The 14,853-nt window shown below is 38.5% G+C and overlaps 3 protein-coding genes across 6 annotated transcripts in view; 2 read left to right on the top strand and 1 right to left on the bottom strand.

Moving 5' to 3' along the window:
• Positions 1–31: 31 nt before the first annotated feature.
• LOC111864875 (NADH dehydrogenase [ubiquinone] 1 alpha subcomplex subunit 2) lies at positions 32–2,919 on the bottom strand. The gene is made up of 3 exons (XM_023852454.2): positions 2,726–2,919; positions 923–1,029; positions 32–321 (listed from the first exon to the last, which is right to left on the bottom strand). Exons 1-3 carry the CDS (start codon positions 2,815–2,817, stop codon positions 233–235), a joined length of 288 nt encoding a protein of 95 aa, XP_023708222.1. The 5' UTR covers positions 2,818–2,919; the 3' UTR covers positions 32–232.
• A 234-nt stretch (positions 2,920–3,153) lies between these two features.
• On the top strand, positions 3,154–8,223 carry LOC111864873 (soluble calcium-activated nucleotidase 1). Its single transcript, XM_023852444.2, has 4 exons — positions 3,154–3,867; positions 4,608–4,811; positions 6,077–6,234; positions 6,855–8,223. Exons 1-4 carry the CDS (start codon positions 3,174–3,176, stop codon positions 7,065–7,067), a joined length of 1,269 nt encoding a protein of 422 aa, XP_023708212.1. The 5' UTR covers positions 3,154–3,173; the 3' UTR covers positions 7,068–8,223.
• A 1,039-nt stretch (positions 8,224–9,262) lies between these two features.
• LOC111864871 (tetratricopeptide repeat protein 39C) overlaps positions 9,263–14,853 on the top strand; it is a 16,485-nt gene continuing 10,894 nt past the window's right edge. Inside the window, exons 1-4 of one of the 4 annotated variants that reach the window (XM_033751603.1) lie at positions 9,263–10,218; positions 12,273–12,489; positions 13,445–13,582; positions 14,147–14,354. In XM_033751603.1, the coding sequence (XP_033607494.1) occupies positions 12,337–12,489; positions 13,445–13,582; positions 14,147–14,354 (499 nt within the window). In that variant the 5' untranslated portion in view covers positions 9,263–10,218; positions 12,273–12,336. The other 3 variants (XM_033751602.1, XM_023852442.2, XM_033751604.1) reach the window with 3 other exon arrangements.

Here is a 14,853-nt window from a genome sequence, read left to right as displayed (position 1 = left end):
AGTATGTTACCCAAAAAACTTGCCTTGAAAATATGTTCTGGCTGTTTATATTGTGCAAGATTTTACCAAATAAAAACATGATTAAAGATAAACAATCCAGTACTAACGATGACAGAAAATATTCACATTCTCATATCCATGGTCTCAAATGTTTGACATTTACATATAAATTAAATACATATCTACAAACAAAATACAATATACATCAACTGTTTCTAAAACAAAATTAGTTCTAATAAGATTTTGAGAGTCTTTCCACTTGCTTCAAAACCTCTTCAGCTTTTAAGTTTGCCAGAGAAACGCTGCTTTCCTTTCCAAACTCTGAAATAAAAAGGAAGCCAGTGAAAACTGATATGGAGTATCACTGGGTGACCCAGGTTACTTTAAAATTTACCACCACAGTGCTTGCCACATTAGCACTGCCAGTATAAGTTTATTTGTAAAAACAAGACCCAAAGCATAACATTAAAATTTGCCTCCAAAATAATGCCTACAAACGTTCTAATATGAGGACTCCTTCACCAGCGACAACACAAAGTATTTCTAAAGGTGACTGTACTAACATGGTGGGCAACATGGCAGTAAATTTTAGTTACTTGGGTAACGGACTTATATATATATATAAATACCTTGATGTGTAAAGGTAAGATAAAATTGTCCATGATACTTAACTAATTAAGTATCATGCCATGAAGACATATGGGATAATGGAGGTATAGCTCCCCCATTCTTAACCTTGGTGCTATATGGAGGTCATGTAACAGGAAACAATGAACCACAGCCAGAGAAGTTAGCAGCACAATTGGTAAATCATATGAATTAACATCTTTAAATCCCCCCCCCCCATTATCTTACACTTGGTTCCCACATGTTTAAGCATTCATCTGGCTACAAACTTTTCCACAAAACATCTCATCCTTACCATATCTGGCATAAAGTCGAGGCTGAATCCCACTGCATTCTCTTATCAAGATGGGAAACTTGGGGTTGGAAGTTTTCAAGCTAACGTACTGTGACTCAATGAAGTCCCTGAAATAAACCAATTAGCACTATTAGATCACTTTCAAGGATTCCATTACTTTGATGCTGCAAGACTAACATAATTATTAAATTATGCTAAACAGATGTGTAGAATAAATACAAACTTAATCAGCTTTCCATACAACTTTACAATGCAGTTCCAACTTGGGACATCTGGTAGCGTAGTTGGTTGAGGCATTATGCTACGAGCTGGAAGGCTGCAGGTTCTATTCTCAATGAGGTCACTGGATTTTTCAATTGTTCTAAAATCCTTCCAGCCACACTATGGCCTTGGGGTCGACTCAGCCTCTAACAGAAATGAGTACCAAGAATCTTCCTGGGGGTAAAAGGTGGCCAACACATAAGGCTAACAACCTTACCACCACCTACAAGCTGACTGTCTAGAAAATGTGGGAGCCTCAATGTCTTGCAACCCTAGGGGGCCTCCACGGCCTGTTCCGGGGAAAACACACCACCCTATTACCTTTCGTTATTCAAATTTTATATGCTATATACACACCTTTTATGTATACATGTTATATAATTTTATGAGTTACATATACTATAACATGTTCTTTGAAAAACTTCTAATTATATGACCAAAATGGATACATTTCGATTACTTATTTATTTATTCATTTCATCTCTATAGATCACTGTTACATGATATAGGACAAGTCATTTACTGTACATTGGCTGATTACAATAAGAGAATAAAGTTACAATACTCAAAATTGTTTACAATAGATTACAGAAGATTACAATAGTTAAGATTTCATAGAGTGTAAGGTAGAATCTATATTAGGTCCCCTCGGCACGTTGGCTTCCATATGTCCTATTGTACCTGTACTGGTGATAATGCTTATGGAGAATTTGATGGAATGAGGATTGGCAGGGGAAACCGAAGTACTCGGGGAAACCTGCCCCGTCGCCACTTTGTCCAACACAAATCCCACTTGACTAGACCACAGCGGTTGGAAGCCAGCGACTAACCGCTTAAGCTATGACACAGCATTTGAGATAATATTGGTGCATTTGGTGATAGCACTGGTATAATATAATTATGATTATACATGTATACACCTCATGATGGTCAACCACAACCTGTACTGTCCAATATATTGAACTTGCTGATCCACTGATATATTCAATTCAAGCACATATTATATACAACAAAATCGTGTGTTGTGCAACGACATAAAAACCCTAAATAAATTATATCAATTATAAGAATACTCTGAGTACTACTAACACTTAGTACAAACTTATTTGGTAAGCAATTATGACTTCAGGTCGATTATGATTTGATTTACCTATGCACACTTAAATTCACGGCATTATGAAAATTACATATCAGGAAATAATTATTCTGGTGAAGACACAGCTGCACATACAGTTCTTTTCACCCCTTTGAGGAAGAACTAAATTTGAGGTAAACATTTCTCAATTACATAACCTTATCACTAATATAATTTTCTTCATGGCTTGCAACAAACGCGAAACAAAAAGTAGATATAATTGTATACTTTCGCATGGGTGAGACCCATTCGTGCTGTCAAATTTCTAGCCTAAAATTATACCTGGTTTCAATATATTTCAACTACATGACAAAAAGATCTAATATTCCTGTCAATTAAAAACACAAAGCTAATTACACACTATATCTACGATACAATATTAGTACACTGTCATTGTCTCTTAATACCTTACTCCCTTACTGGCAGCAGAGGTCTGGCATAAATGCAACCTTAATTCTTTAAGGTCCTTTGCAAACTTCAGTGCCGTCCTCGTCGCCATATTTTTATTACCATCAGACGACTTGCCGTTGGTTATGGTTCACGTGGTAAATTTTTATTCCGTATGTTATCCGATTTCTTCTACACAACGTGTCTCGAGTGGTGTGTGGTAATCCATGCTGTTCGTTATCTGTGGATTAGGTAGACACGTAATTTTCTCGACTTTCGTTGTCTTGTCATATGGAAGACATGAAGCTTTGCGTTATGCGTATTAGTACTTTCGTATGGTTGAGAGCGCAACTGACGTGTCGAGCAAAGGTACCTAAGAACTGATAGGAAAGAGGCCATAGCATACAAAGTGCTCACGAAAAAATCATGATTCACATAATCACGATGTAGTTATATCATGAACGGTGGATGTTGGTTAGGTCTAGTATTAAATTACTGCAATTCTACATGCCTCAAGATCCTCAAGATTCCGACAGTGGTGAAATAATGTCACTAAGGGAATGGAGACAAGCCATTCGAACACCTACGACCTATCGTGTAGGGAACAGAACTTTACGAATTCAAACACAGTTTGTTAGCTTGGTTGCCTTTATAGGTTTGGTAGTGCTTTTAGTGATGTATACATATGCTGTAGATCATTCTACTGTCAGTGTAGAATCTCTCAAAAATAAGTCTTCAGTTAAACCATACATGCCAGTTCCGACTACTTCCAGTCATGATAATTATAACAGTACATATCCACTGACAACACCAAAGAGAACACCTAAAGGAATCCTCTTTCGAATAGGAGTGGTTAGTGATTTGGACAAAGGATCCAGAAGCAAAATCGAAGAGTTTACATGGCTAAGTTATTACAAAAAGGGATCCCTATTATGGAATCCTGTTTCAAAAAGCATTAAGGTATCGTGGGATGCAGGTGACACGACTGTGTTGAGATCAAGTATTGGAGAGTCAGGTCGAGGAATGGAGCTCTCAGAACTTGTAGTATTTAATGGAAAGCTGTATGTTGTTGATGATAGAACAGGGATCATTTATGAATTACTGGATGACGAAGTGATACCATTTGTTATGCTTAATGATGGGGATGGGCGAATGAATAAAGGTTAGTTCATTACTGTGTACCATAGTTTTATATAGCTTGCATATTCTTTATATTTTATTATACTGCTGAATGTTTTACACCTTCCTGTCAGCTCTTATACAGCAGTGACTTGACACTCCTCGTTAGATTGCCAGTGAGTTACATCTGCCATAGAAAGTCTCTCTCACAGCAGTACAACTCTTGAGTTTTGCATCTTTTCTATGATCATTCCAAAACATGGAAGTTAAGTGACATATGTTAAAAATTAATGTAGCAACTTTTCATTCACATACTATACTTCAATCCATAATGCAACCCGTTCACTATCTCCCTCTCTTTCCACCACACGTTTTGGCTGTATACGGCTATCATCGGGTGTCACTACTTACCAAAACTGTTTTGTATATGCACTGAAACAGTTGGTAAGTAGTGATATCTGGTGATGGCCGTATACAGCCGAAACGTGTGGTGGAAAGAGAGGGAGATAGTGAACGGGTTGCATTGTGGATGGAAGTATAGTGTGTGAATGAAGAGTATATTAATGCAGTGCTGAAATACAATACTATGATTAGTGTAGCAATTTTGCTATCTGATATAAGATTTAAACTAAAATGATGCAGCTTTTAATCTAATTTTGAGTGTAAGAGAAACACAGAGTAAAATTTAGCATTAATTTCTTAACAATTCAATTTACCCTTCTCCAAAATGAAAGTAAGTACAATTAACTGCGGTTTAGCTAGAATCAAGCACGTGCATTACAGGTTTCAAATCGGAATGGGCTGCCGTAAAAGACAGGAAATTATTTGTTGGAGGTCTAGGGAAGGAATGGACAACCAACACTGGAGAAGCAGTAAACACACATCCACAGTGGGTCAAGACCGTTAGTCCAACCGGGGAAGTGGAACATCATAACTGGTATCACAAATATCTTTCAGTCAGAAGAATGCTTGGGATTGAATTTCCTGGTATGTCTACTTCACCTGATAAAAAGAAACCTGTCGTGTGATAGCAGTAACAGAACGTACGCACACACGTGTACTGCCATTAGAACACATTTAGCAATTAAAATGCACGAGAAATGGCAGTACAAACTATGGAAATGTTGAAGAAAGCAGTCTTCTGGGCTTACATATGGAAATGTTATCTTGAAATAAAACATTTAATAAATAAGATTTCCAGCTGTTTCAGTCTAACTAGAACAAGCAGAAGTATCTGTTCTTCACCCATGATCTGGTTACTTTCCTTCGATATCACTTTAAGGAAAGAATATCAAATTAAAAGTCTATTCATGTAATTGGAAGAGAAAGACTGTGCACATTAAAATTGCACCCAAAAAGTCTACTCAGTACTTTCCTATTACTTTTTAACAGACATGGCAACCACACATACTAGCAAAGTACAGAATAAACTTAATATCTCTGGATATTCCATATTAAGCCCCTAGATAACCTTAGCTATGGAATAGGCGGCCGAGGATTTGGAGTTTAAATCCAAGTAGGGTCAAGATTTTTCTCTTCTCCATGTCACACTCAGCCTCCTGTCCAATGGGCACTGTGGGTCTGTTTCCCCAAGGATAAAGTGGCCAGGGCATAAAGCTGACCACTCACCTCTAACTAGTGCTGAGGTCAAGAATACATGGATCTATACATCCACTCCCTCGTACATCTTCATGGCATAATACTTAATTACTTAAGGACAGGGCCAATTTTATTTTTACTAAAATATCATAAGTATGCATACCTAAGACACCTGACAAGGATGTCACTTGACTGTATAATGCACTACAACAACTGTTCTGAATATTTACATATTAGAAAGCATCAGAAACAAAATACATAACTGTGGATCAATATGTCCACTTTCCAATACTTTGAACCACATACAGATACGATATTTTCGAAGCGTAACCTTGCACATATAGTAACACATCCTGCTGGGGACAGCTTCCACCATAAGGTGTGCTGCTAGAAAGGCTCTAATCTCCGGAGTGAAAGCTACCACTGTAAGCTCCATAGTTTTGAATGTGGAAAGTGCCATATCATGCAGTGCAAATGCACGACTTGATAAGTGGCCATATATACAGAGGAAAACTAATGTGTGCTCTGCAAAATTCAATACTTTATTATTAAAAAAAATACATTCTTGAAGATTACTGTTTTCTGGGATGCTTTTGAGAATTTTATATACCATATAAAATACATCTCCCAAGTCTTGTTTACTCCTTTTAAAGGTTACATCACACATGAGGCAGTGGTATGGAGTGATGTCCACAAATGTTGGTTTTTCCTTCCACGACGATGTTCAAAAGACAGTTACAATGACGTGCTTGATGAAACCAGAGGTTGCAATATAATGATCACAGCAGATGATACATTCACAGATATTAAGGTACATCATTTCCTTCACAATTCTTAAGTACTCAAGAAAAGATACAGGAAAAGCAACACGAGTCTCCTTGTCACAGCTTTTTGGTGTAAATGTTGGAAAGCACACTACTCGTGTCCAATTGCCATTCAGCTATTAGCTTCACCAAGTGATCACATGTAACACTTGAGAACTGCCACATGGATCTGAATGTGTCTATTTGCACACATTTCAAATATAAGTGATTACATATTTTTTCAGAGCAAAAAAATTTCAAATAAAAATTGTAAAGATAATTGAAATGGACATTTTTCTAAGTATTATTTTTTGGACATTATCCACCGTCCTGTTTATTTTTCAAAACACAGTGTTGAGGAGACTGGATTCTGTCCCCATCCTTGGGCAAAACTTAACTCAGTTGGGTCCAATAGATAGATCTAGTCCCTATCTCTGGACATTTTTATGTTCAATACACTTAGTGTGCATAAATAGCACAGGTTTCAAGATAATTAAAAGTGGGCAGACATGCCAGTGCATGCAGAAACATTTCAGCAGTTTTGTACATATTCATGTGGCATATCATATCATAGTGTACTTTCTAATATTAACTTTCTTACCTGTATACTCGTGTAATTATGTTACAGGTTCTTCATGTTGGAAATTTAATTCCTACACATGGATTTTCTAGTTTCAAATTCATCCCTGGAAGCTCAGATCAAGTGATTGTTGCTCTGAGATCTGAAGAAAACAAGGGCGCCACTGCAACATACATCATGGGCTTTGATATTATGGGCAAAATTTTGCTACCTGAAACAAAAATAGCAGATGAAAAATATGAAGGATTTGAATTTATATGAAACGAAACTAATAAATTTTTAAATATCAATTAATTAATTTTGTACATAAAAATATTTCATACATCTGATGTACAGAGGGAGATCACATCATTCTTACTCTGATAAGAACAGCTGACTGTATGATGTCATGGTAATTTTTTTTACAAAGATTTATTTTACCATTATTTGGTAAGCGGTATGTGGTGTGTAAAATGTGGCCTCATTATTGTTACCTCCTTCCCACACAAGTTTCAAAATGTCTACAAAATATTTAGCAATTTTAATTATATTTCAGACATACTAAGCTCATTTATTTTTGATGTCCCCGAAAATCAGTTATAATTGGTCGATTTCTTTGTACATACAAGAAGAGCAGCAGCATAGTTTTAGAGGCATTGTTCCAATCCACGGCTATCACAAGCAGAACATTCAAAATAGTATGTGGGGTATTAATCTTCACTCATACAAAAACTTTGCAAGCATTTGTGTGTATCCAATAAAGGAAATATACATTGGACATAAGGTTCTCATGACAGTAACTATGATGAATTCTGTCTTCAGGGTTGTAAGACCATTCGGTTCAAACACAGCCCCATATTTTAGAGGAACATATTGTCTCCATCATCAAGGTCAAAGAGTAAGCCGAGCAAGCTTAGCTTGTTTCCCTCTCTTGTATGGTTTGCTCTTCAACATGGAAGTTGGAGGCAGTGTGTTCCACCAAAATATCGGGGTTCTGTGCAACTATGTGGAGTTACAACCTGGAAAACGGTACATTCTCATCAGTAAATGTTTCCATCCTGAGCACAAATAATTCACATTTTGTGATTAGAAGCTCTCGTACTGTCTCACTACCTCGAAACTATGTACAGCATGTTGCATTAATGTATGGGAATTTAATTTTGTCAAGTTCACATTCCTCCAGTTACAGTTATAAGCAAAATGACTAAATAACTGGCTGAAATGTCTGACGTGGTTCATTAAATTCCAGGTAACATTTTCTTTTACATGTCTGCCTAAATTATTGAAACATGGTCCTAAAATGTCCCCCACCCCCAAAACATTACTTAACCTCACGAACAAATTTTGTTCTGAAGAAATCCATCTTCTAGGATGTGGCGCCGTGTAGATATTGTGTTAACCGACATTGGTTCCTCACTCGCGGATTTTCTTTTTTCCTCTACCCTGAAGATGGAGGCGATACATTCCTCCAAAACGCTGGTTAACACAATATCTACACTGTGCCACGTCCCAGAAGATGGCTTTCTCATAGTCACCGCCTTGAAAACCTCAAATCTTACAAATCATGTTCAACTTGTAACATAAGTATGTATACAGAAAACACTAAGTTTGCATGTTCTGTAGTAATTTCAATATGTTGCTGAAGGCAGGCTGAAAATCATATCAGGCCAAATGAGGTCTGTGGGCTGGTTTGAAAATACTGTCAGGCTAGATCAGGCCCACATGCCAGCTTCTGCCCATCCCCCCTCCTACATGCTGAAGTTATATTTCTGTGTGCAGTACATTGGTGCCAGCAGTCTGTGGCCACACAGCTGCAGCAAAGGAAAACTTTCAGTAGACTGAAACCGCATATGACAAATATTTGCAACCTCAAGCTTGAACTTCCTTAGTTTGTCTGAAATAAATATAGACACTCTTATATATTTTATCACTGTTTTACAGTATTATCTATTGTTAAAATGTATTTTTGGTTAAAAATATTTATTTGTACATAATTAAAATTACTTACAGTGACTATTTTGTACATATCAGTGAAACTTATTTAAGTTTTAATAGTGACTAAAAATGATAAAGTGTTGTCACAGCAACAGCCACGCCAATTAAGAGCAGAAGTTCAACATTCTGGAGACCTTCCTGAATTTCACGGAAATCGTGTACAGATACTTCTGAATTTATGTGACAGCTGTGCCAGATAAAGGTCGCAGAGGGTGAAACCAAATAGGTAGGCCAGATTTTCCCTTCACATTTATCTCCCACTCTCCTCTCTCTCTTGATCAGCCAGCAAGCAGTTCACATGGACCGCGCCATAGCTCAAGCGGTCAGTCACCAGCTTCCCACCGCGGCGGCCTGGGTCTGGTGAAGTGGGATTTGTGGTGGACTAAGCAGCGCTGGGGCAGGTTTTCTCCAAGTACTTCGGTTTCCCCTGCCAATCTTCATTCCACCAACTGCTCCACAATCACCCTCACCTATCATTTGGGGCTGGTACAATAGCCAGAAGTGGCCGCAGTACAAGGGACTTAGTCCCACCCCACTAGCAATAAAAAAAAAGCAGTTCACATTAAAGCATGTGCTACCGATTGAAATCAGTCTAAATTAGTTAAATGCTTTAAAATTAAATCAGATTTCTTTTTAACTCTTAACACTTGTTCATTATGTGAAGAGTCTGATTCAAATTCATGTGGCTGGTCGCTGAAGAAGATTTTATCATAAAAAAATCATGACCTCTGTTCTCATTTGTATGCATTTATGTGATGCCTTGTTTAAATTATTATGTTTGATGTTATTAAATAATCTGATTACTCAGGGTGAGTACTTGAATTTTGATCCTCTTTCCATAACTGGCGGATCTATTACCCACTACAGTGCAAGCAACTGATCTCGCCCTCATGTGACAACACCTGACAGCTGTAGTGCTATTCCTCCTGACCTTCCTGTCACCCCCAACCAATTTTAAGTGACAATATCAGCTCAAGTGAAATCACTGTCCCTTTCGAGTATTTCATGCACAGTAGAGCCTCAAAAATGACAGCAGGGTGCATACAGTGAACATTTAATTGAATTTTGATATTCTGTTTCTCTTCTTGGCCAAAGAAGTTTAGTTGTGGGCACTGCGTTCTTATGAAGCATCGCTCCTTTTGCAAATGAGAATCATAACATTTATAGGAATGAGGTAATTTTACCCAATCAGATTTGTAAATTAAAAATTTGTGCTGTCTCAAAAGAGATGGCAGCATCATAAGGTTTGCACTTGTCCCCTTGAAGCATGACTTAGGGCCCTGAACTGACACTTGTACCACACGAAGCTGGGCATGTGGAAATGGAAAGTTATAGCTCAAGAGAAAAAACACTGGCATATTATACATTAACCCATCACATGTTACATCTGCTGGTCTTATGGCATTTTTAATAGCTAATCTAGCATCAAGCAACTGAGGTGAGTGTACTTCCTTGACTATACAATTGTATAGTTCCAGCATCTGACAGCTACCAAAAAATCGTTTGGCCACTCAGAGGGCCTTCATGTGAACTCAGGTCACATAGACTTGGATACATATTGGACTCAGCAATTGATAAATGGCCTTCTCTTCAATATCGCCCCATAAATCAACTACTGCAAAGCAACCCAATGAGTTGTAGGGCTCCTGTTTGTTTTATGAGTTTGTAGCATTTTGTGCTGATGTTTTTGCAACCCCCAGTCTCCTGTGCAAGCCTTATGGAGAAGTTCTGAGAATGTGCATGCCTAGCATTGATTTCATCCAATTCCATCTATTTCAAAGTTGTCAAACATAACCTAAGAATTTCGTTCCATGCAAAATGATACATTTATAGCTGGACTTATTACTAACTGCTACAAACCCGGGCTGGAATACAGGTTTCGTGTTACCACCGGGTCATAATTTTACATCTCCTATTAATGACACTCATAAATTACGCGCGCACACGGCACGAGAGTGCGGTGTCAGCCACACAAGATTTAGTGAAGACAATCCATGATTATAATATCTGGGTGCAAAAGGATATGATTCCACAACTAATATGAAAATCCGGGTTAAAACAGCGTATTCAATTTTTATTTGTCGTGCTTCTGCCGAACCAACGTCACACCTACTTCACGCTCACATGTCAGTCGCATATAAAGCACATAACAAAACTCAACGCAGTGTTTCTCAACCTTCTCAACCTTGACAGTCAGCTGATTGGGTCTTGAGACCTCGAAAGCAACTTCCATTATTAGACCTAATAATTAAGTGACCTATAACACTACAATCAATGCAGGTAGACACAATTGCAAAACACACACACACATATATATATATATGGTGCAAAAAGGAGAACTTTCATTTTCACTACGGTGGGACTACTAATTCTTTTTTCGACAAATGACCGTCTCGTTGTACTCAGTCACTAACGCAACTAAACTAATATATTTTGTTTTATCCATCCTCCCAGTGCCTGCAGTTTGGGCCCAAAATATTTTTCCGATCGAAAAATGCGTGAAAACTGAACGAAATGGGGGACGCAACAAACATAAATTGGGTAATTCAACGAATATTCATGATGCAACTGAAATGGTACAAGTTTAAATAATAGCCGTCTATTTAGCGTGATGACAAATATACGGTTAAGTACACCATCTTCTAACAAGCTTGGTTACGAAAAATTTCTATGTGCTACACGCGTAATAAATTGTATTTCTCACAGTTAGGCTGCCTACGCGGTTTTCGTCACGGTGACACTTTAAAACTTTAAATTAAGCACTAGAATTAAAAATAACAGTGGACACAAGATGATTTTTAACAATGGAAATATTAGCTTGTTATGCATTACATTTTATTTATTACTTCAGAGGAAAGGTTTAGAGAATACATGCGGATTTATATTTACTATTATTATTGTTTCCGTGAGAGAGGTAGTAAAAGGCAATATCAATTTTTGAAAACCGTCAACTGAAGAGAACTGATTTTCGTGTGCACATCCGCTGTTTGGTGGCCGATTCCTGTTCTAAGCGGAGAGAAACGAATGGGGTTGGAAGAGGAAAGGGATTGTGGAGCCACTCAGGAGTCTCTGAAGAGCAGCTTACTAAAATCAATAAATTTCAGAGAACCCTTAATGTGAACATGTTAATTGTTCGGCGGGGAATGACAAATTACTTCCGAGGGGTGAGTACCATGACTACTGACGCTACCAGGGCCTCATTTTCTCGGTTCTGAATATGGCTGCAGTGAATGAATGGGATAGGGTGGGAAGTGTGAATGCGAGACGATGCACCAAAGCACATGAAGGTCATAAAAAATCTAGGGCGTTGCGAATTAACTCATTCATATGTTGGGTTACCGATGAACGTAAAAGATACGTTCATTGCATTATTGCAGGCCTACAAATCCACAGAATTCTGCACTGTCTCACGGAATGTAAGATGAGAAGCTATGTTTTATAATTTATAAAATTAAATTACTTGTACTAATACCCTGTTACATTTTTAAACAGAAAATGATTTACATAAAATGAAATTCTGCATGTATATCTAAGTACTGTGAGCATCACCAACACAATGCAGAACGGCAATGCAGATTATGACTGGCATCTGGCAAGAAAAGGCATTCAGCTTCTCCTGAACAATAAAATAAGTGAAGCTGAACAACTATTTGGAGAAAAGAAAGATAATGTTCAAATGGCAGCTGGTTACTGCTTTGTAACATTCATGGTAAGTAGACTGTTAACATATTAATATAAGCCTGTACGCATTCTTTGCAATTCTGCATGCATCATTGGAACTGATGTACAGTTACAGTGAATACAACAGATTTTAATGACAGCACAACTGAGTAAGTTTGTGTAGTGCTAATTTCCAGACATGTATTCAGGAAATAAGTTTGGATCTCAGGTGGGAGCCAGTTATCCTGATAAGACTGATCATAGTTTTCCTCACTCTCTCCAGAAGAATGTTTGGATAATTAAAGCTGTTAGGGAACTTATCTCTGTATTTGATTTTAAGTTCTCTTACTGGTGATTATGAAGACTGTGATCTTCTGGGTTTCTGGTGACATGGTTCTCCAGCAGTTCTGCCCATGAACACAGACCTTTTCAGGGAACTGTACTCCTGGTCTTTCTTGGATCTTTCTGCAACAGTCGACTTCTTCACCCTCCTTGGTCTTTTCCACTGCCTGCTGCTCTTCCCTTGACACACGTGTGTACGGCTTCTCCCCACTTCTGTTTCCATTTGGTCTGCCACTAGCCCTTCTCAGGGCACACTGCAGACACTGCTTCCTTTGCTTCCACCGGCTTGCTCAGTTCCTTTCTGGCTTGGACTGGTCTATACCAGGCTGCACTTTCACTCAGCTTGCTACCTCCTTCTGCTAGTTTCTCACTTGGCTTACACTTCAAACCTGAGGATGGAGGTAATATGTTCCTCCAAAACGTCAGCATTATAACCCAGAAGACCTACTCTTTAAAACGGTCACTGTTCATTCTGAGAACCAAATGAACCACACAGATATGTGCCCGAACATTGTGACTTGTTACTGAACATTTATATATACGTATATATACTGCACCTAATTATTATGGAACCTCGGTAATAATTCATAGTATAAATAGTGACAATGACAAGCTATAAAAGCTACTGATTTGTTTTCATAATTGGTGTGCTCTTATTTCAGAATGCACTAATGACGTTTGAAGACGAGAAACTTCAAGAATCCCTACAGACACTGCGTGATATGGAGAAGAGGTGTGCCCAGGACATAGGGTGGCTGAAGGCAGTAAGAAACAAAATGTTTGGAAGTGATAATTCATCGGTGAGTGGTAGACATGATTTGACAAGACTTACTGATAATTGGTTTTCACAGTGGTGATAATCTGAATTGTGTTTTGGAGGAATCTGCTGCCTGGGTCTTCCAGCCAGCAGGTCGAGACAGAGGGGCACACAGTAGTGTAGTTGGCTGAAGCACTATGCTACAAGACAGGAGGTTGCGGGTTTGAATCCCGATGAGGAATGGGAAGGAAGGAAAGTGGGAATGCTGAATCAGAGAAGGAAGATGGGCAGGGAGGCAACCTTTCCTGTCAATTTTCCCTATTGGTCTGCACCAGACACCAGCCCCCACCCTTCATCACATGGATCTGTTGGATTCAGGAACACTGACTCACCCTGCTCACTTCAACCCTTAAGACTGAGGCAGCACCTACCCATGCCAACTCAGTGCAAAGACCCAAGGGCACAATCAGCATCACATCATTCGTTCTATAGACATTACATGCAAGTCCCTGAATAAACAATCTAAAATGTGTTCCATTTTGTCCCCAGATGGGAATGATCTAACATTTCTGTGGAATTTAATTTGGGCATCATTGTCACCTTTCAGGAGAGGGCTCAAGCTGACAAGTTAGAAGAGCAGATTATCCTAGCAGACTCACAAGTGTGTGTGGCCCTTCTTACATTCCTACAGCAAGACCTCACCAGCTGTGTTAAAGGGGGGTGGGTACTTCGTAAAGCCTGGAAGGTGTATCAGCATACGTACTCCCAAATACTGCGGCTCTACAGACAAACATTTGGCTCCGATGACGTGCCAGGTATGTTGTGTGCTTGTCATACAGTTTAACATTTACAAATGTTAACCTTTCAAGCCAAGATTAAATACAAGCAGTTGGAATTCTTTCAGCTCTTTAAATTTTGAAAAAAGATGGAAAAAGTAAAGTTGTCCCTTTGCATCATTAAGCTTCATACTACGAAGGTGAAGGAGTGGAGGTATTGCTCCATATAGTCTTTATTTTAGATCTAGATGGAGTAGAACTTCTAGCCCTGGCTGCTTTAACCCTGGTGAAAGATCACCTGGTGTCCACTCAACAGCAGGCCCAGTGAAAGCAGTATGGACTCTAAAGAAGAGAGAAATCTGTGCCCCTGCTGGGAACTGAACAATGTTCCTGGTCATCTAGCCCAGAGATATTACTGTGCTAATTAAACTGTTCCAGTTCCCTTCAAATCCATGAACAGAAAAAAAAATCGTTTGTAGAAAAGTGAAACAATATATAATGTTGTATTTTAGCGTCCTGTTGCACTGATTTTCATCCA

Source organism: Cryptotermes secundus, unplaced genomic scaffold (assembly GCF_002891405.2).
Source record: "Cryptotermes secundus unplaced genomic scaffold, Csec_1.0 scaffold1951, whole genome shotgun sequence".
In the NCBI taxonomy this organism is placed as follows: Eukaryota; Metazoa; Arthropoda; class Insecta; order Blattodea; family Kalotermitidae; genus Cryptotermes; species Cryptotermes secundus.
Note: the sequence above shows the minus strand (reverse complement) of the source record. Positions and strands in the feature narration are given on the sequence as shown.